Below are 22,388 nucleotides of genomic sequence, written 5' to 3' on the forward strand. Positions count from 1 at the left end.
TGATGACCACGATCGTGACAACAGTGTCTCGTGTCTTCCCCTCATAACCTAAAGAGGATATAAGGTGGAAGTGCTTGATACTCTTATTTTTATCCAACTTCTGTCACTCTGTAATGTCAGGCCTAAGAAAAGCCAGTTTCAAAAGGGGATAATCACAGCAGGAAACACTGAGTCATTACACTACTTACTAAGTTCCCACTATGCTTCACGAACTGCTAGGTGCTGTATTAGTTAGCAGGCTACTGGAACCAAGTACACAAAGCAGAAAGGCTAAGAGCCCAATCCAGGCGGCGTCGGCTCGGCACCCTCACAGGACTAAGAAAACTCCCTCCTGCTCTTTTCTAGCTTCTGGTGCTTGAAGAGACACACCACCTAAATTTCTACCTTCACACAGCATTTCCCTGTGTGTTTTCTGTGTATACATAGTTACTCATTATACATATGTATTACTTACAGGCAGGAGCTCATGTAGCCCAGGCTAGCCTTGAACTCCTGATCCTCTTAGCTCCACCTCCTGAATGCTGAGATTCCAGGCACGCACCACCACACCCAGCTCAAATTACAGTCTCATCTTAATTGATTCTCTGCAATCACGCTGTTCCCACACAAGGCCGCATTCTGCGGAAGTTGGAACACATGAATTTTGGAGACCACCAGTCAGCTCCCAGTATGTCAGTGCCCCGAGTATGAGTGCCATATGATCCCTCCTCTCAAGGAGCTTAGAAGAGAAGATGATAAGGAAGAGAGAATGTGGGGAGGGCGGTGGCAGAGGCATGCAGTAGAATATTGCAGAAACGCAAAGACGAGGTAGGTAGCCTAAATTCAGGCCACCAGGAAAGTCTTCCAAGAGGCCACTGCAAAAGAGGGGCTGTGATCAGTGCTAACTAATCCCTGGATAAGCAGAAAGCAAAGTCCTAGAGAGGAGACCCAGCCTGGCTTTATAGGGAACTCTTATACTTGGTGGTGGTAGAGGGTAGAAGTCTAGGCAGGAGCGAGATAGGACAGATGGAGACTTGGTGAGTCTGACCATCACACAAAATAGGCCATGGGAACCCCGGAGAGCATTAAATAGGAAAGTGCTGCGAGATCTGCCTCGTTTTGTTGGTTTTGTTCAGGTTTTGGGTTGCCCGGGGTAGTACTAGGGTGCAGACTCCAGGCTTCACACACGCCAGGCCAATGTTGTACCACTGAACTATATCCCCAGCCCTCCCCCGCCAAATCTGAGCCTCACTCCCTCACTGAGGTTCCTGAAGGAGGTGCCTTCAGAGGGCTGAATGACAGCAGGCACCGGAAGTGGCATGCTGTTGTAGCAGGATAGGCACAAGTCTAAGGAAGCCTGGTGCCGGGCAGTGCCAGCAAACTAGGGAGACGATAACTAGGTTAACATAGTGGAATGATGGAGGGGTTGGGATACCGGAAGCAGAAATAAAGAGCAGCTTCCCAGTGGCTCGATAAATCTCCGTCCTTGCAGCTGAGTATGAGAAATCAGAACTTCCCTCAGGCCTTGCTTTTTCCAGGGACTGTATTTAAAATGTTCTCCTGATTCTCGATTGTCTTATGAACAGGGCTATTGCTATTGCACTGACTAAGATCAGCTTCCATCAAAATTTTTATACCATCCAGATATTCATGGCTAATGTACTAGGTCTAGATACTTGTAAACATTACAAAGAACGACAGACCAGTCTTCAAAATAAAGTCAAGATGCTCTTGGATGACAAATTCCACTGTCTTCTTAATGACATCTTCCATGTCCAGGTAACTAGCTTGCATTAGAGTCCAGCACTATTAGAGTCCAATAGCTATGGGCCAAGCATAGCAGCTCCTGCCTGTCTGGTGCTATGTGACTTTGTGTGGCTTTAACCTTTGTCTTAGAATAACATTTCTGTGATGGAACACCATGACCAAAAGCAAAGGGGGGGGGAGGGTTTATTTGGCTTACACTTCCAGATCATAGTCCATCATCAAAGGAAGTCAGCACAGGAACTCAAACAGGGCAGGAACCTGGAGGCAGGAGCTGATGCAGAGGCCATGCAGGGGTGCTGTTTACTGGCTTGTTTCCCGTTCCCCATGGCTTGCTCAGTCTGCTTTTGTTGTTTTGTTTTTCTGAGACAGGGTTTCTCTGTGGAACTCTTGTAGAACCAGGCTGGCCTCGAATTCACAGAGCTCTGCCTACCTCTGCCTCCAGAGCGCTGGAATTAAAGGCATGTGCCACCAAACCCATCAGCTTTCTTAAAGAACCCAGGACCACTGACCAAGGAGTAGCCCTCTCTCATTAATCACTAATTAAGAACATGCCCTATAGGTTGATTGCAGCCAGATCTTAAGGAGGCATTTTCTCATTTGAGGTTCCTGCCTCTCAGATGACTCTAGAGTGTGTCAAGTTGACATAAAATTAGCCAGCACACCTGTCCTATCCTTTTCTAGTTGTTTCTGCAGTATCCAAGTATAAAGAAAATGTCTCTCCGTTCTCCTTGAAGTGCATTTCTATTCATTTTTTAAAACAACTTAGTCATCTGGGGCCAGAGAGAGAGCTCATCTGTTAAAAGCATGTACTGCTGATGCAGAGGACCTGAATTAGACCCCCAGCATCCACACTGGGCAGCTGACAACCAACCAACCAACCAACCACTGCCTGTAACTCCAGCTCTAGGGGGATCCGATGCCCTCTGCTGCCCTCTGTGGGTGCTTGTACTCACGTGCAGAGACTCATACATAATCACATACAAATACACATAGTTAAAAATCTTTAAAACACTTAGTCAAGGGGCTAGAGAGATGGCTAAGAGCATTTGTTGTTTTGCAGAAGACCCGGATTCAGTTCCTAGCACCCACATGGTGGCTCACGACCATTCATAACTCCCATTCCAGGAGATCCGATACCTTCCTCTGACCTCTGTGGGCAGCAGGCATGCACTTGGTGCATATACATACATGAAGACAAAACACTCAAGCACATAAATCTAAAAAAAATGTGTTTAATCACTTAGTTAATATCTAGTTCAAGTCCTAAAGACATTCAGGTAAGCCAAAATGATAATGCAAGTCCCTCTTATACACAAACACTTAAGGTTTTTGAAGTCTAGCTAATTAACCCACTTTAAACAGCACACATTTTTTAAATTTCCATTTATTTAGTTCGTTATAGGACTTAAGGGTGGACTTAGGGCCCACACGTGCTAAGCTCTTGTCCTGCCACTGAGCCACACCCACACCCCCTTGTAGCATGTTCTTGTAAGACGATGGAGATAGCTAAAAACGCCATACTTGGGGAAGTCCAAATGGCCACTTATTCAGTGTTTGTCATGTTCCCTCATAACTCTGCTGTCCTGTTGGATCCAGGGCTCAAAGTCACCCTGTTGCCAAAGGTGACATCATCTATAAAGGCAAGAGTGTGTCCTTTTCTTTCCTAAAACTGTTCTATTGAGTGACAGAGAGGATTCAAGCCAGGGAGGGTACTGCGGGATGTAACATTTGAGCATCCTAAGCTGCAGAACGGTTGAAGTGATGCTCGGAGTCACTTGGCTGGTTGTTCCCGTTGCTTTTACCCTCTGCTCAACACTCTCACTCTCTGTACAGTTCCCTGTTTCCCGGGAGATGTCCAAGATGAGCCCATTAAGAAAACAAAAGCAACTGGAAGCACTGTTTATGAAGATCTTGGAGAAAGTAAGAGCACATGTGGGTCACAAGCCCCGGGGGAGGAAACTAGGCAAATGATCACAAAGCCAGCTGCCCCAAGCGACTCAGCCTTTTCAAAGAGTTTTGGAAGCATGTGAAAGGCATATCCTCTAGTGCTTCCTTCTCCCCATCTTTCCAAACCTGAGCTGAGTCTGTTCAGAATTCAGATATAGAGGAGCTGGAGAGATGATTCAGGACTTAGGAGGACCTGAGTTCAGTTCCCAGCACCCATGTCCACTCCAGCTCCACAAGAAAGAGTGGTAACTCTTTCTGGCCTCTGTGGACACCTGCACTCATGTTCTCTCTCTCTCTTCTCTCTCTCTCTCTCTCTCTCTCTCTCTCTCTCTCTCTCTCTCTCTCAATAAATCTTAAGAAAATGAAATAATTCATACACACATATATCCAACACAGTGGCACACACATGATCCTAGGACTTGAGAGGCTGAGGCAGGAAGATTGTGCATTTACGGTCTATTGCATGTCTCCAACACCCGGAACTGTACACAACCCTAATAGATAGACACTAAATGCTTAATGAGCAGATGAATAATTCAGACTAGTTGTAGCCTGTACCAGAAAAAGGATACGCAATCTATTTAAGGTGTAACCTATACCAGAGTTTAAACCAAAATAGTGTAAGTCACCAAGCAGTATCGGGAGCAGAGTCCATGGTGCTTATGTATATGTTGCCAAAAAAAAAAAAAAAAAAGATATATTCCCAGGACCATTTATCATTTGTCAGTAGATTAAAATGACTTTTAGCTGTCATGGTCATTATTTTTATGTAATGAACATTGTTTGCCATTTTGTTTTTCTTTTTTCCCTTTGACTTTGCAGGTACACCATAGCCCTACTTACCCTACAAATTTACATTATCTTTTTTTTTTCCTTTTCCTTTTCCTTTGATTTTGGCATACTAAAAATGCACTTTATCCTGGGGTTTTGTTTGTTTTGAAAACGGGTCTCTTGTGGCTCAGGCTGACTCTGAACTCATGATATAGTGAAGGGTAGCCTTGAACTCCTGATCCTCCTGTCTCCATCTCCCAAGTGCTGGAATCACAGGTGTGTGCCACACCTGGCTTTAGTGTTTCATGTGTCCTTCCTTCCTTCCCCCCCTCCCTCCTCTCCTTGGCTTCCCTCTTTATAAAGTCACCACTAGCTGGTGTTTGGGGTGACACACACTTTTAATTCTAGCACTCTGGAGACATGGTACAGTGGGTCTATCTCTGTGATTTGGAGGCCAGCCTGGTCTACTTAGTGCAAATCATAAAACTCAGTAAATACAAATTCCCCACATACCCATGCACAAGATCCCAGAGTGTTCTAGCATGTTTCTGTTTCTCTCCCTTTTCCAGACAGTGAGAGAAGAAAGGATTATTTTCATCATTGATGAGGCTCAGTTTGTGGATGGAACCTCCTGGGCCTTCATAGAAAAGCTCATCCAATCTATGCCCATCTTCATCATCATGTCCCTGTCTCCCTTCCCAGACGTTCCCTGTGTGGCTGCCAGTGCCATCATGAAGAACCGGAACACCACCTATATCACACTTGGTACCATGCAGCCTCAGGAAATACGGGACAAGGTCTGTGTCGACCTTAGTGTAAGCAGCATCCCCCAAGAGCTGGACTCGTAAGTAACCTCCTCCTATCCCAAGCTCTTGACCCTTGTACTGATCGCCCAGGTCTGAACTTTATCAGATGGATCCCTTGGGCTGTGGGGTGTGTGTGTGTGTGTGTGTGTGTGTGTGTGTGTTTTATAAACATGTTCATGTGGATACATGTGGAGGCCAGAGGTCAATGCCGGCTATCTCCCTGAATTGTTCCCCACCTGATTTTTGAGTCATGTTGTCTCCCCAAACCTGCAGTCCATTGATTCAGTTAACTTGTCCTGTGAGCCTCCGGGATCCTCTGGACTCTGCCTCTCCAGAGCTGGAATTACAGATGCACACCACAACAACCCTGCTTTCATGTGGGTGTTGGGGATCTGAACTCAGGTCCTTGGGCTTATGTGGCAAACACTTCTCCAACCGAGCCATCTCCCCTCCCTGGGTTGGGCTGTTTTTTTGACATGATGATTTCAATGCTTGTGCTGTCCCACCCTTTGAAGGAGCCACACATGATGCTTCGTAAGATGTGTGTGGATCACCTCCTTGATGTGGATCCCTGTTACTTCTCCTCAAGCACTGCTTAGTGGATCTGCTCCCCTTTCATCATGCTGGGTATGGACCTGCCTCCTTTGACGAGCAGTAACCAAGAGCATGATCACGTGTGTTTGGGGATGGACAGGAAAGGGAGGTTGGGTAAGCTGTGCAAACCACACCTGCAGCTTGGCAAGGTCTTATCTGGCTTGTGATAGGGGGCTGGTGGTAGGGTTCCCAGTCTGAGACAGAGGTTGAAAATTGACTCTTAGGAGTGTGTTCTGAGATCGTCAGTGATTCTTCTCCTAGGACCTGGACAGCAGCCCCCTTAACAACTAGACCCTTTAGCTGGCCACGCTGGTGTCAATCATTCTGTTCCATTTTGCTTTTTCATTTTGTTTTGTTTCAATTGGTTGGAAATATAATCTTGCTGTGCAGTCCTGGCTGGGCTGATGTTTACTGTGCCACCTCATAGAAAGCCTCCTGTCTTGGCTTCCTAAGCACTGGGATTACAGACACTTAACACCAGGTCTTTTTATTTAGGTTACCCTACTCAAGGAAGAGAGATGCATGGGACCAGGGCTCGCTTAGTACAACTCAAGGAATGGATTTCTCATACACACATGGGGAGGTGTTTGTGATTCTCATATACATATGATGGATGTATGTGTATGTAACTATAAATAGAAAGCCTATTTTTTGTGTTTTCATTTAGTTTTTGCCATTTGCTGTGTGTATATATGTGCGTGTGCACATGCATGTGTGTGTAAGTATGTTTATGTATGTGTGAATGTATGTGGTAAATATGCACATGTATATGCAGGTATATAAATCTGTGTGTGTGTGTGTGTGTGTGTGTGTGTGTGTGTGTGTGTGTGTGTGTGAGTGTGTGTGTAGGCCAGAGGAGGATATCAGGTGTCCTGTTCTGTCATTCTCCACCTATTACCTTGGGACAGGGCCTCTCACAGAACCTAGAGCTAGGCTAAAAACTAATTCCAATCCTCCTGTCTACATGTGTGCCCACTCCAAGCTCTTTACATGGGTTCAGGAATTTGAACCCAGGTTCTCATGCAGCATAATTCCTACCTGTTGAGTTATCTCTTTAGCCCATGTTAAGGGATTTTTTTTTTTTGAGACAAGATCTTATTATGTAGTCCAGCCTGACTTTAAACTTGGGATCCACCTTCCTATCCTCCCAAGTGCTGGAATTAGAAGTGTGTTTTCTCTCTCCCCCTCTGGGATTACAAGTGTATACAGTCATTTCTCTTTCTCTCTCTCTCTCTCTCTCTCTCTCTCTCTCTCTCTCTCTCTCTCTCTCCTCTCTCTCTCATAGAACCAAGGCCCTTACACATACAAGGCAAACACTGAGGCTACTGATCTAAGTCCCTAGTCAAATATCATCCGATCTACCAATCCTAAATTTTCTAGGGATCTATCGTAAATGTGTGACAAAAACTTTAAAAATGATGTACAAACTTTTCCTTGAGGCTTTTACTTACGTTAATAAAACACTAGGAGCAACTCAAATATTCATCCCTTAGTGGTGAAGTTCAATAAAGTATGGTGAATCCATCCAGCGGGTGATGGGAATAACAAGAGAGTGAGAAACATCTGCTGGCGTGGAGGACTAACTAGGATCCATTGTGGACTGGAGAAAAGTGAGGTATAATCTAGCATGCCTGGTTTCTGTTAGTATGCATGCATACTAACAGAAACGTCAGACAAGAGCTGGAGGGAGCTCAGCAGTTAGGAGTGTGAGCTGCTCTTCCAGAGGGCAGGGTTTGGTTCCTAGCATCCATATGGTGAGTCCACAACCATTTGGACCTCCAGTTCCAGGGGATCTAATTGCCACTGAGAGCATCAGGCATGCATGTGGTGCATGGACATACATGTAGGCAAAACACCCACACATATAAAACTTAAATTATTGTCTTAAAAAGTAAGATAGAGGTGTGTGTGGTGGAATCTATGTGTGTTTACTTTATTATCACCTATTAATTACACACGAGCTTCATTATGACCTTTTCATATGTGTATATTATGTACATTAAGTTCACCCCACACCTGTTAGCTTCTCTTGTCCAACTCTTATTCCTGTTATTCAATTTTCTCTTCACCAGACAACTTGCTTTCTACATTCCTGACTGTGTGTGTGTGTGTGTGTGTGTGTGTGTGTGTGTGTGTGTGTGTGTGTGTGTGATTAAGGCTGCTTACAGTAGCATGGGTGAAGGGTTGGTTACAGGAGAGTGGACACTTTACCGTGACTCCACGGAGAAAACGACTCTTACAGTGACCAGTGAAGAAAATGTCTTTCCCTTCCCCATTAACAACATATAAAAATCTCAAGGAAAGGTGGGCCCCTCTCCCTTCCATGACAAGGTGTGAACAGGCTCCTGTTTACACACATACACACACACACACACACACACACACAGAGAGAGAGAGAGAGAGAGAGAGAGAGAGAGAGAGAGAGAGAGAGAGAGAGAGAGAGAGAGAGGTAACAAATAAAATGTGTGTGTGTGTGTGTGTGTTGGCAAGACGACACCCCTTGAGAGTTGACTCTCTCCTTCTACATGAGTTCTGGGGATCAAACTCAGGTTGTCAGACCTGCCCAGGAAGTGTCTTTAACCATCGAACTATGTTGCTAGAACCTGTTTATATTTTTTCAAGAAACATTGACGGAATTAACCAAAGCTAATCAGAATCATTACCTACAGCGTGAGGAAGGAGAAGTGAGACCAGAGGATGTAGTTTCAGTTCTGGAAACATACACATTTGTTACATAACTTTAACTGTGAACTAAGAGCGGAGACCATAGGTCATGCCTCGGCATGCACAGTCCCTAGCCCTGAAAACAAAAAAGAAGAAAACTCAGTCCCCAAACTTAAACAAGGTGAAGCACATGGAGGAGGAGAGGAGACCGTTCTCAGATGGCCGAGAATAGTCTGTTCTTTCTTCACGGAAATACTTGTTTCCCCTGCAGGTACCTTGTGGAGGGGAGCTGTGGGATTCCATTTTACTGTGAGGAACTGCTGAAAAACCTCGACCACCACAAAGTCCTCCTATTTCAACAAGCAGAGACCGAGGAAAAGACAAACGTGACCTGGAGTAACCTGTTCAGTAAGTAGCCCTTCCTCACTATTGCTCCGTCACTGAATCTTTTTGCAGAGAAGTTGGCAAGGATTGGGGCTAGCCCACGGGCTGCTTCCTGTGGAAGATGGCTTCCAAGAGAGTGAAAAAGCCCTAGATCTAGGGTCCTAAGTACTAAGGAAACCCAGCTAACCTAGACTTCCAGGGCTGGGCTAAAGAATGTACACTCAGTTGGGTGGTAGTAATGGCACATGCCTTTAATTCCAGCACTCGGGAAGCAGAGGCATGTAGATCTCTGTGAGTTTGAGCCTGATCAGAACCTTTTTGAACCCTTCATTTGATTTTATTCCAACAACATGTTACTCTTGCTTGTTAGCTCTTGCTCACTCTTCCTAGTGTTTTGGTTAATTACTTGGATATCTATCCTTATAGTTTTATGCCCCGAGAGGCCTGGAAGCATGCATTGTTCTTGCTGGTCACCCTCACACATTACGTTGCATTGAAAGTTTTTAATAAATATATCCATACGAACTGTCTATTACTTACAGTTTGAGCTCACCGGTGAGCCACTTACTGCCTGGCAGTCTTTGGATGCATGATTCATCTCTTCAATCACGAGGAACTTGACTTTATTTACCTTTATGTTTCTGCCTCACCCACCAAGTGTTAGATGAATGACTTAAAGGATAAACGTTTTGGAGTATGGGTAGACCAACTTAGTAGGCATGTTTATTCTCAAGCCTGACCATGTCAAACCTCCCTCTGGCTATAGCCATGTCCTTATAAGCCCAACAGGAATATGAATGAGCGCATAGCTCTATATTGCTGTGTGTGATAGGATGCAGTCTAGCTTGGCTGTGAACCCCATTTTTGTAATGTTAAATGTATTATGGAGCTACCAATAGTACCAATTCTTGTTCTGGAGGGTGGGAAACAAAATAATTTGAGTTAATTTAGATTGTCACGTATCAGTTTTATTTAAAAACAAGATGTTCTGGAACATTTGGTGAACTGACATGTCTCTGTTTAGTCTTTCTCACCTGAGTTTCTTCTCAAAGTGTTCTGGGAAATCCAGGCCTTTTGAAAACAGGATAATGATTCTCAACTTCCCTGCCCTCTTGTCTCCCCATAGAGAATTCGGTTAGGCCAACAGAAGACATGGAGCCTTATACTAACATCTCTGAGGGGCGTAAGGAAGTCTGTTACCTTGTAAGTGGTGTCAGACTGAAGAACCTGTCACCTCCAGCATCACTAAAAGGTACAGAAAATTGAACTCACATTCAAGTTCTCAGTCAGTTTTACTTTGGCCTCTTTTAGGATGACTGTGAGAACCAAGTTCTCTGAGCGTGCGCTTTGTGTTGCCCCAGGTGGTAGGCAGGCTGTACAGAGGGTCTGCTTTTTCTCCCTCTGGTTAGGAGCCTCCTTCCCTCTGTATGTATTCTGGATTGAACAAATGCTTATTCAAACGCACAAAAGAGTGACATGTAAAGAGCTGGGGAGGCAGCTCCGTGGGTAAGGTGCTTGTTGTGCAGGCAACAGGAAGGACCTGGGTTCAATCTCTAGAACTCATCAGGCATGGTGGCACATGTTTTTAGTCCCAGTCCTGAGGGGGTAAAGATAGGAGGCTCACTGAGACTTAGGGTCTACCAGATTAGCTGAATTGGCGAGTGTCAGGTTGTGTGGAAAAAAAAAAAAAACCAAGCTAATTTACTTTTCTATTGCCATTACCAAATACCATGGCCAAGGCAATTGATAAAAGAAAACATTTAATCCTGAGCTCATATTTTTGTAGAGGGTTAGAGCCCATGACCATCACTGTGGGGAACACAGCAACAAGCAGGCAGGCATGGTGCTGGAATGGTAGCTGAGAGCTTACATCCTTATCTATAAGTAGGAGACAGAGCTAACCGGGAATGGTGTGGGCTTTTGAAACCTCAAAGCCAACCCCCAGTGACACACTTCCTCCAACAAGACCACACCTCCTAATCCTTCCTAAGCAGTTCCACCAACAGGAGACCAACATATGAGCCTATGAGGGACATTCTCATTCAAACTACTACAGACCCCATCTCAAAAAATAAGATGGCTGGGAGTAGTGGTACACACCTTTAATCCCAGCACTTGGGAGGCAGAGGCAGGTGGATCTCCGAGTTCTAGGCCAGCCTGGTCTACAGAGTGAGTTCCAGGACAGCTATGGTTACACAGAGAAACCTGTTTCAAAAATCAAACAAGAAAAGTAAGTAAATAAGGTGAAGTGTGATTGAAGATGGCTTTCAATGTGGACTTCTGGCTTCTAAGTGCACACACACAAACAAGCACGTGTAAGTACATGTGTAAATACAAACATTTATTCGCACATATATACATATACAAATAATGGAGTGTAATGTATTGTTAATTAAGCTGAAACCAATCATAAGAAAGAAAAATCAAACACTGAGACATTTTCTAACATAGACAATAGGAGAAAGAAATGACAAAGAGCTTGTATTTAAGATGTATTGTTTCACTCAAGGACAATGAATTCGAATTCATTTTGTAGCCTGCATGTAGCTCCAATCTATGCCATCCAGAAGTAGCTTTAAATGTTTGGAAGGATGGCCTAGGGTCACTTGGAGTCTTTGTCTGTAGCTGGAGAATTTCTCTCCAGCTCCCGCCAAGTCCCGCCAGTCCCGGAGCCCACTTATAAAATAAACACACAGACTCTTACATTATTTAAACTGCTTGGCCATTAGCTCAGGCCTATCATTGTCTAGCTCTTACTCTTATATTTAGCCCATTTTTATTAATCTATACTCTTATATTTAGCCCATTTTTATTAATCTATACTTTGCCACGTAGCTTGTGGCTTATTGGTACCTTACATCTTCCTTGTCCTGGCAGCGGCTCCAGGCAGTCTCTCCCTTCCCTTCCTGTTTCCTCCATTCTCCTCTCTGTTAGTCCCGCCTATACTTCTTGTCTGGCTATTGACCAATCAGTGTTTTATTTATATAGAGCGATATCCACAGCACTTCCCCTTTTCTTCTTTTTCAAAAAAGAAAGTTTTAACTTTAACATAGTAAAATTACATATAACAAAACAATTATCAAGCAAGAATTACAGTTATAATATCTAGTCTATTTATAATAACTAGTCTATTTGGCAAAATTAAAGAAGATATCCTATCTATCTTATATTTGTGAGTCTAAGGTTTCATATCTAACTTACCTTTTATCAGAACTAAGGAAAATTATAACTATCTAGCTTCAACTACATCAAAGACCTCAGAAGGATATAATATTACCTGAGAAATGGGAGAATGATGCAAGCAACTTTTGGGAGTCTTGCAGGGTAGACAGATACAGCTGGCAGCCTGGACAATCATCCAAATTTCTCTTGTAAAGTTGGGGCATCTGTCTTCAGCCCACAGGCCTAGAGCCTCTCAGTCATTTTTCTGTGACCTGTAGAATGTCTGGCAGTTTTCTCTGTGAAGCAGGAACCTAAAGGATCATTTTGCCAAGCAAAGTTCAGTGGTTACCTTTTCATGGGTCCTGCAGGTCTAGTCGATCAAGCAGTCCAGGCAAGAAGAGTTTCTTTCCCAAATGGCTATTTTGCCAAGGTGAAGATAAACTCCATATGGAGTGTCTTCGATGCCCATCCTCCTCTCTGAAGTAAATCGGTGCTGCCAGGAGCAGATATGTCTTATTGTCCAGAAAGTCTAAATTTTTAAAAATATTTTAAATGCCATATTCTGTAGGTCTTTGAAGTATTTGAAGATTACCTGTCTATCTGAAATATATCTATGTATGCCTAGAAAACTTAACTAACATGACTACGAGTATGATTATCATAGATGACTAATTATTAATCTATTTTTAATTATCCATTATAATTTTAAATGAGCTGTACAAACATAACACCTTAAACAAGAGTAGAAATATACACACAGTATAACAAAATTAACTTTTAAGTTTGTATCAATAAACTAAAATTTATACCAATGTAAAACATTTTAAACATAAACTAAAATCTATACCAATGTAAAACATTTTAAACATAAACTAAAATCTATACCAATGTAAAACATTTTAAACAAGTTGTTGCTCTTTAAAAGGAGGTTCATTAATCTACCCTTTTATCCTATCATCTCTATATCCTATATATCTATATCATATCCCCTTTTCTTTTTTAGAAAGAGATCGCATTTATAATTAACCTGTTTTAAATAAAAATATTGTTTTGTTTTTGTTTTTGTTTCTGTCCTACACCAGAGGGCTCTTCTGATTTGGGACACAAGAATCTCTTAACCTTTTTTTTTTTTTTTTAGCAATATGTCTGGGTTTAGAGAGGGAGTGAGCCGATTCCATCTCCAAAGACAGCTTGGTATATTTGGGAATTTGGGCATAGCTTCTCTTACTACTTTCTGCTGGAAGGGGGCGCTGTATCTTATGGAGGCACAAAGAAAATTTTAGGATTATGGAGTAGTCCGTGAGGGTGTATCATCTGAGCCAGCTGCCTTGAAACAGTTCTGGATGTTGGATCATCTGGGCCATGGTGTCATTGGAGACCTTTCAGGGGGTCTTGGCTGGTCAAACCTGATGTATCTTAATCTGGAACAAATCCATAGCCTCTGGCTTTCTGTGGAAACAAAAGCAGAGCCTCCTTTCCAAAGCAACATATCCTTACATCCAAATTTTGAAGTCAAGGTACCTTAAAATATACATTTTGGCATAACTCAACAGCTTTTACAATCAAATGTTTTTTTGATTGTAACAACAATTATTTGTTTCATTCACTGAGTCTCCTGAAGTGTGAAGGTATCCTAACTTACTTTCAACTTCCAACTACCTGTGTTCTGTGAACATGTTGAGAAATTCAAATTTTATGTATAATGGATATAAAATGTCCAAGAGGGGGGCTGGAAAGATGATTCCAGACTGCTCTTGCAATGGACCTGGGTTCTGTTTCCAGCACCCACAGGGTGACTTACAGCCCCTGTAATTCCAGTCCTGGGGGGTCTGACACTGTCTTCTGGCCTCCAATGCACTCAGTGAACATGTCCTGACACAGATTCACACATATAAGTAAAAAAAAAAAATCTTAAGTGTCTAGGGGCTGGAGAGATGGCTCAGTGGTTAAGAGCACTGGCTGTTCTTCCAGAGGTTCTGAGTTCAATTCCCAGCAACTACATGGTGGCTCACAACCATCTAAAATGAGATCTGGTGCCCTCTTCTGACCTGCAGGCATACATACAGACAGATAAGAGCACTGTGTACATAATAAATAAATCTTATTTTAAAAAGTGTCTAAAAGGGGCTAGAGATGTAGCTCAGTAGTAGAGCAAGTTGTTGAGCATGCTTGGGGGCCCTGAGTTGAGGCCCCAGAAAACACACACAAACACACACACACACACACACACACACACACACACACACACACACACACACACCCCACATACATACACACACTACATACACCCCCAAAACCAAAAGACCAGGAACACATGAACTATGTTCATGCTTAGATGAAGAGTTGGGACTGGTGCTCTAGGCTCTTTGAGCCTTGCTCATACAATGGAGATGATTATGTGTGTCCTGAGCATAAATGAATCCCTTGAACAGATAGGGAGAGCCTTGTACTTACTGCTGAGTGGGTTCAGGGAAAGGAGAGCCAGTGAAGACAGATGGGACAGCTGGGGAAGTCTTCAATAGACAAGAATGGGAAACCTGACTATAATGGCCTCCTGTGACTTCTCATATAGCTTTGTCGTCCTTCAACACTAATCTAGAATACCCTAAAATCCGTCTTATTCATGTCATATAGACAGACCATAGAAACTGCATCTTGTATGTTCCCAGCATGAGGGATATCTATAAATTGGGTACTAAGCAATTACTTCTTTTGACTTGGCTTAGCTATGTTTCTACAAACAAGAATTGTAGCTCTGGACAGTCATCCGCCTCAAGCATGCATCTGATGACAGTGGATAACATGTGTCCCATTGTGTGGCTTTTCCACCCACAGAAATCTCTCTGGTCCAGCTGGACAGCATGAGCCTTTCCCATCAGATGCTGGTGCGATGTGCCGCCATCATTGGCCTAACCTTCACCACGGAGCTGTTGTTTGAGATTCTCCCCTGCTGGAACATGAAAACCATGATCAAGGCCCTGGCCACTCTAGTGAAGTCCAATGTTTTTGATTGCTTCCGGAGCAGCAAAGATCTTCAACTAGCCCTGAAACAGAATGTGACCACGTTTGAGGTGCATTATCGCTCTATGTCCCTCAAGTCCAACGAGGGCTTAGGTGAGTGGTGCCTGGAAAACATCTGTATGCCCCTTGGTTAGAGGCATATCTAGATGAAAAGGCTAAGAGGACTGGAGATGTAGTGGAGAGAGAGAGCACTGGCCTTGCATGCACATTGCCCTGGGTTTAATCCCCAATACCACACAATTCAAAACAAAACAAAACAAAAACAACCTACCAAAAAAAACATAAGGAACTGATGTGTGTTAGGAAGGAGCAGCTGGAATGTTGCCTGTTGCCTGACTGAAGAGTCCTTCCTTCTCCTTCTAGTTCTTAGTGAAGAGGAGCTCCGTGAAATGGAAGGGGAGGTGATTGAGTGCCACGTGCTGCGGTTCTGCAGGCCTATAATGCAGAAAACAGCCTATGAACTGTGGCTCAAGGACCAGAAGAAAGTCTTGCATTTGAAATGTGCCCGCTTTTTGGAGGAAAGTGCCCACCGCTGCAACCACTGCGGGAACGGGGACTTCATCCCTTACCACCACTTTGTAGTGGACATTCGACTCAACACTTTGGATATAAGAACAGTCAAGAACATGGCCAAGTCTCAAGGATACAAAAGTAAAATCTACTTCACTTCTAACCAATCCCAACTCTTGCCGGGAAGTCTTGGAGATTAAAATCTATGTGTATTGGGTCAGGACCTTAAAGGCTTCAATCCCCTGGGGTTTGGGACGCAAGTCACGCGATAGGTCCATGGGGCAGGGAAGAGCTAGCAATGTACCTAGGGTAGCGGAGTCCATCTCACTGTGACTTCCATACAGAGCTCTGGCGAATGAAGGGCAGCTGAGCTGAAATCAAAATGTCTCACAGCAAGGGATGGAATCCAGTAGGTGGCATGTGGGGTGTCCTCCATGATGTTCCCTGAGCCTTGAGGAGTCAAAACAGATGTCCACAGTCACTTCTGCTCAGTACTTTATCCAGTGTTGAGTCTCTACATTAACCATCACCTACTGCAAACAGACGCTCCCGACCAAGGCTGAGAGCAGCACCAATCTATGGCTGTAAACAGAAACATTTAGAAGGCACTTTGATACCATGTCATTTTAGCAAAGCAACAATAATAGGTTATCCTATTATCTAAGATAAATGGAAATAGCCTGTGTTGGTTTTTTTTTTTTTGGGGGGGGGGGGGGGCCTCTGGGTCCTTGCTGACCACAAGGAGGTATCCTACACCTGGTTCTGGCGTTTCTGTTTAACAACCTATGACTTGTGGGAGCAACATTGTCCGTTCGTACAGGGTACTTCACTTCAAACTACTTTTTTCAAACAATTGGCTAACAAAATAGTAGGTTTCCATGTGGCTTTTTCATATGTACATCTTTAGTTTCAGTTAACTCTCTTCCCCTTCAGCTCTCATTCTGTCTCTGCCCCCATCTTTCATTTGAGACAGAGTCTCATTATACAGCCCTGGTAGCCTAGAACTCACTACTTAGACCAGACTGGCCTTGAATTTCTGAGTGGTACTTTTACAGTCATGCACAATCATGCCCAGCTCTGCCTTCCATTTTTAGAGAGAGAGAGAGAGAGAGAGAGAGAGAGAGAGAGAGAGAGAGAGAGAGAGAGAGGAGAGAGAGAGAGAGGAGAGAGAGAGAAGGGGAGGGGAGGGAAAGGGAGAGGGAGAGGGAGAGGGAGAGGAGAGGAGAGGAGAGGAAGAGATATCAGGGACTTTGAGGTGGCTCAGAGGGGAGAGGTGATTGCTGTCAACCTGACAACTGAGTTTGATCCTTCGGACCCACATGACAGAAAAAAGGAACTACTTCCCACATGTTGTCCTCTGACTTCTTCGTGCACACTGTGGCACATATGTCCACTCACATAAGTAAATAAGAGGGTCCATCTTTAAGTTTAGAATCTTACAGTCAAGTCTTCCAAGGGCTTAAGCACACAGAAGATGGAACATCTGGTAGGTCTCATGCCACTAGGGCAAGTAAGGTATCAGAGAAATGTACATAACTGTCACTGAGCGCTGACTACTATCATTATCCTCAGCATTACATTATTTTTCAAAATTGAAAATATATTTATTACTATTAGAAAACTAAACTGAGTGTTGTACATACCTGTAATCCCAACACTTGGAAGATGGAGGCAGGAAGATTAGGAGTTGAGGTCATCATTGGTTAGATAGCAAGTATAAAGCCAGCCTGGGTCCCAAGAGACCTGTCTCAGAGAAAACAAAGGTAATATATGCACAGAATGCTACTGACATTAAAACCTGTACCAAGAAACCAAGAAACTAAGACACAGTGAATGCCGCTGTCTAAAGTTAGGTTCTAGATGGAGCTGCGTGAATCACAAAGGATTAATTAGAGTTCAAGTGGTAGGATTCTTATGCAGTGTGCTAAGAACCATGGCAAAGCTCTGCATGCAGGGTGATGGTCACACAAGTCGGGGACTTTATTCTATAAGGATGAGCCCAGAATATTCAAATTGCATTCCTATGAACTAAAAGATCTCTTCAGGTGTGCGGAGGCCAAGGCAAGAGGATGGAGGACAGGGAGCTAGCTTGGGCTGCAGACAGCCTAGGTTATATAGTAAAACTCTCAAACAAGACAAAACAAATCTATGGAGTTCCATTTATTAGCTGTTAGACCTTGGAGCCCAGGAGCTAGGCTGTGGTCCTACCTCTGCCACTGGCAAATATTCTGAGGTAGGACTTTCTAACCGATTGACGTCTCATTAGATGGAAGATGTCGAATTCAAGACCTTATCTCCTTAAGTTAGCCTTTGGAGCACTTCGTTGGGGTATCTGTGTTTCCTGGACCGTGTAGGTAGAGTCAGTAGAGTGCTCGCTTGCCTAGCACATATAGAGCCCTGAGTTTGACTCTTAACACTGCACTCCCGAAGTCCTCATTCTTGGAGGCAAAAGCAGACAGATGAGAAGTTGAAGGTTATCCCTGGTTACAAGCTGAGTTCAAGGCCAGTCAGGGTACATGAGAGCCCATCTCAAACAAAACAACCTGCATGTGTGTTTGTGTGTGTGTGTGTGTGTGTGTGTGTGTGTGTGTGTGTGTATTTAAATTTCTCTTTCTTCACTACACATTAATGTTACTTTATGATTGTTAAACTAGTTTTAATTGTAGCGTGTTAAATGGGTCAGGATAATGTTATCAGCTATAACAAACTGGCATTTCAGTGGGTCAGCATGGTGGAATGGGAATTTATTTACCTGCCTTTATAATAATCCCCTGAAAGTTTGACAAGTGGCCTGGCAGACACCTATAGACTCAGGCTCCTCCTGGTCAGTGTTTTGCTTTCCTTTGGCTGTTCAGATCTAGCTGCTTTCCTATCTAAGGAAAGAACATGATAGAAACCCATCTATTTCAGAAGTGACATCCATCACATCTGATATGATTCTACCTGAGAAAAGAACCACGTGGCTTTTTCTAAGCTGAGGTGTCTAGGGGACAGGAGGGTGGACGGGACACAGATGGACTAGGAAATGTGGTTCCTTGCTGGGTAAAGGGAATAAGAGTCTTTGGTGGATGGCAAACATCTCACTTGCTCAATTATTTTCTAGCTGAAGAGGAAGTCGGCTTTTCTAAATCAGAGCTCCCTAAGAAATACAAATTCCCTGAGAATCGCAGGTATGCACATACGTAGTTTTTAGAAGATAGAAAAGAAGCAATTGTCATGACATTGGGGTCACTCTGGGTCAACCTTTAGGCCTCTTAGGTACCCAGGGGAAATGACAGGGCTGCATGGTGCATCTCACCAGTCGGTGAGAGCAACACTGGATTCTGTTAGTCTTCAAAGATAATTTCATATCAAAATCTGTGCTGTGTCTGTAATTTATTGATGATCTACTTACTCTTGTATTTAAACAGTGATGCAGAAACAAGGAATATAATATTGCATTTCTTTGACAATGTTATTGCAAAGATGGGGTCATCTCAGGATGACATCATCCCTCTGGAGTCATGCCAGTGTGAGGAGCTGCTCCAGACTGTCATCTTGCCACTGGCCCAGCATTTGGTAGCCTTAGAAGAAAACAACAAAGCTCTATACTATTTCCTAGAAGTTGCATCTGCTTATCTCATCCTGGGAGACAACTATAAGGTAAGCTGCTGTTCTCCACCATCATTGTCTTAGCCAATGTTCTATGGCTGTGAAGAGACACCATGGCCACAGCAACTCTGATAAAGGAAAGCATTTAATTGGGGGCTTGCTTACAGGTTCAGATGTTTAGTCTGTTGCCATCATGGAAGTATGGTGGCAAACTGGCAGACATGGTGCTGGAGAAGGATTTGAGAGTTCTACATCCAGATCCGCAGATAGCAGAAAAAAAGAGCTACTGGGCCTGGCTTGAGCTTCTGAAACTCCAAAGCCCTCTTCCAGTGACACACTTCCTCCAATGAGGCCACACCTATTCCAACAAGGCCACACCTTCTAATAGTGCCACTCCCTAATGCCCAAGTATTTAAATCTCTGAGCCTATGGGAACCATTCCTGTTCAAACCACCACAATCATCATACATCATGCCTGGCATGGTGGCATGCACCCGTGATGCCAGCACTAGGGAGGTAGAGGCAGGAAGATCAGGATCTATTCAAGGCCAGCAGATTCAGCCATATGGCAAGTTCGTGGCCACCCACCTAGGATACGCAAGACCATGTCTTGAAAAAAGTAATTAATAACTGATTAATTAAAGTACTACAACCAAGCCAGGCATGGTGGTATACTTTGGAAGCTAAGGCAGAAGAATCACAAGCTTGAGGACAGTCTAAGCTACATAGCAAGTTCAAGACCAGCCTAGGCTACAAACCAAATCTTTCTTTAATTAATGAAATATTGCCACTCTTGAAATTGTCTACTGGGAGAGAGGAAACTGGACTTACATGCAAATGATTTGGTATAAAATTTCACTCTTAGTATAAACGTTTCATTTGCATCACAGTCCTCGTAAGTAACACCCCAGTGGTTTATACCTTCCTGTCCAACAGTACTATAGAGCACAGAAGAGCTATAGGTTTCCTGGCTGATAGGAATTTATTTCAGTCCTGTTGCCCTCAGAAGCTCCCCCACTTCTGTCTCCGTACAATTTGGCTAAACCATCATACAGACAAACTTGCGACCACCAGAGCATTGGCTAACACTTCCCTAGGAAAACTGTTTCCATGGCAACATGCCCCTTGAACTGAGGTAGCTACATGCATATAATGAAACAGAAAGAAGTGATTGCTAAATCTGGCAGACAGAGGTAGACATGAAGATACCCACCCAGCTTCTGTCTAGTGTAGAGGTCCAATAACCAATGAGACCAGGCCTAGGGATGACCTGGGACCTGAAGTGGCTCCTGCTTCCCTCGCTTTGGCAGTATCTGGGACAAGAGACCCTCTGTTAGAATTCAGTGCTTCTCTGTTTTCTTTGCTGGTTGCAGGCATACATGTATTTAGATGAAGGAGAAAGACTGCTGAAGACCCTGACGAACGAACACTCTTGGAGTCAGACCTTTGAATACGCCACATTTTATAGTCTCAAAGGTCAGGTAAGAAACCAGTACACTGGAGTCCTAAGGCAGTCCACAGAAGGAGTGAAAGTCATCTCTATATATTCAATATCCTCTTCTCACAGAGTTTAGAACCCCAAGCTTGACTCAATACTTCCTCGCTATAACTTGATATCTTCCCTACCAAGTATGTTGACATGTTTATGAAATGTCTTTGTAACAGTGCATATGCATGGGTAAACATTCCCTTATATGATACACAACTCAATGCCAAACCCTGCTCTTCAGTCTTCCTTGTACAGGCACCCAATAAACATTTTCATATTAATTCAATTTTAACATTAAATAATTTTAATATTATGTTAAAGCACATAAAGACTTGGTTCCTGGGCCACAGTTCAACTTTTTGAGATAAGTATTCCTCCAAATTTACTGTTGGTTCCTCTGCCCCTTTCCTTCTTCCTTAGGTCTGTTTTAATATGGGGCAGATGGTGCTTGCCAAGAAAATGCTGAAAAAGGCACTGAAGTTTCTCAACCGAATGTTTCCTTCCAACATAATCACCCTGATTTTCCAAATGCATGTTGAAAAGAACAGACTCTCCCACTTGATGGCCCTGCATCCCCAGGAGGGCTCGCTACCAGGGTAAGGGAAGGAGCTGGGAACAACTGAGGGTCTCACTTCCGTTTCCCAGGTAAGGACAGCTGCCAAACAGCACAAGCCCGTCCTCACAGCCTGGTGCTCCAGGAGCTCAAACGCTCACTCGTAGGATGAGATGGCCAGGGCCAGGATGTCCCGAGCACTTCCCAAGTAGCTTTTGTCAAAGAATTCCACGGAATTCCTTCACAAAGTATCTTAGTTAGGGTTTCTATTGCTGTGAAGAGACACCATGACCCCAGCAACTCTTATAAAGGAAAAACATTTAATTGGGGCTGGTTTACAGTTCAGAGGTTTAGTACATTATCATCATGGTGTGAGATGGTGGTGTGTAGTCAGACTTGGTGCTGGAGTTGAGAATCCTACATCTTGACCCACAGGCAACAGGAAGTGAGCTGAGATATTGAGCGTGGCTTGAGCATATGAGACCTCAAAGCCCACCTCCACAGTGACACACTTCCTCCAAAAACGCCACACCTACCCCACAAAACCACACCTCCTAATAGTGCCACTCCCTGTGAGCTTATGGGGACCAATTACATTCAAACTACCACACAAAGTGAGTACCAATTCTCTTTATTACTCATACAATGACTCTCCTGTCGATCTAGCATCAGATAGCAGAACCAGCGCCATGTTCTGTAGAATCTCAACTGTAAGCCCCCCATGCTTTACGAAGATACTAAATATTATTCTTTTTGTTTTTTAGATTTATTTACTCTATATACAGTGTTCTGCCTGCATGAGTGCCTGCAGGACAGAAGAGGGTGCCAGATCTCATTATAGATGGTTGTGAGCCACTATGTGGTTGCTGGGAATTGAACTCAGGATCTCTGGTAGAGCAGTAAGTGCTCTTAACCTCTAAGCCATCTCTCCAGCCCCTAAATATTATTCTTACCTCAAAGAAAATTAGCAGGCCTTGAGGATATCTGCCAAAGTACAAATTTCCCTATTCTTCTATGAATTTGATAAGGGTTACATTAGGGATGGGTGTTCATTAATTTAAAATGTAGCTAAGATTTGGTCTATAAGTGAACTATAAAAAAAAAAATAATGATCGCAGGGCTGAAAGATGTCTCAGCAGTTAAGGATGCT

General features: G+C 43.6%; 1 protein-coding gene and 1 long non-coding RNA gene across 2 annotated transcripts in view; one reads left to right on the forward strand and one right to left on the reverse strand.

The window, feature by feature from the left end:
• Nucleotides 1–22,388, forward strand: part of Adcy10 (adenylate cyclase 10) — a 70,016-nt gene that overhangs the window by 30,961 nt on the left and 16,667 nt on the right. Inside the window, exons 14-24 of the mRNA XM_052737471.1 lie at nt 1,566–1,758; nt 3,580–3,666; nt 5,034–5,308; nt 8,800–8,936; nt 10,039–10,164; nt 14,910–15,188; nt 15,459–15,746; nt 18,709–18,775; nt 19,016–19,247; nt 20,570–20,677; nt 21,106–21,281. Of these exons, the coding sequence (XP_052593431.1) occupies nt 1,566–1,758; nt 3,580–3,666; nt 5,034–5,308; nt 8,800–8,936; nt 10,039–10,164; nt 14,910–15,188; nt 15,459–15,746; nt 18,709–18,775; nt 19,016–19,247; nt 20,570–20,677; nt 21,106–21,281 (1,968 nt within the window). The remainder of the gene's footprint in view (nt 1–1,565; nt 1,759–3,579; nt 3,667–5,033; nt 5,309–8,799; nt 8,937–10,038; nt 10,165–14,909; nt 15,189–15,458; nt 15,747–18,708; nt 18,776–19,015; nt 19,248–20,569; nt 20,678–21,105; nt 21,282–22,388) is intronic.
• On the reverse strand, nt 15,022–16,274 carry LOC128109913 (uncharacterized). Its single transcript, XR_008217954.1, has 3 exons — nt 15,910–16,274; nt 15,367–15,530; nt 15,022–15,118 (listed from the first exon to the last, which is right to left on the reverse strand). It is a non-coding gene; the product is annotated as an uncharacterized LOC128109913 (long non-coding RNA).

This window comes from Peromyscus californicus, unplaced genomic scaffold (assembly GCF_007827085.1).
Source record: "Peromyscus californicus insignis strain IS unplaced genomic scaffold, ASM782708v3 Scaffold_14__1_contigs__length_90479793_seg_2, whole genome shotgun sequence".
NCBI classification, from domain to species: Eukaryota; Metazoa; Chordata; class Mammalia; order Rodentia; family Cricetidae; genus Peromyscus; species Peromyscus californicus.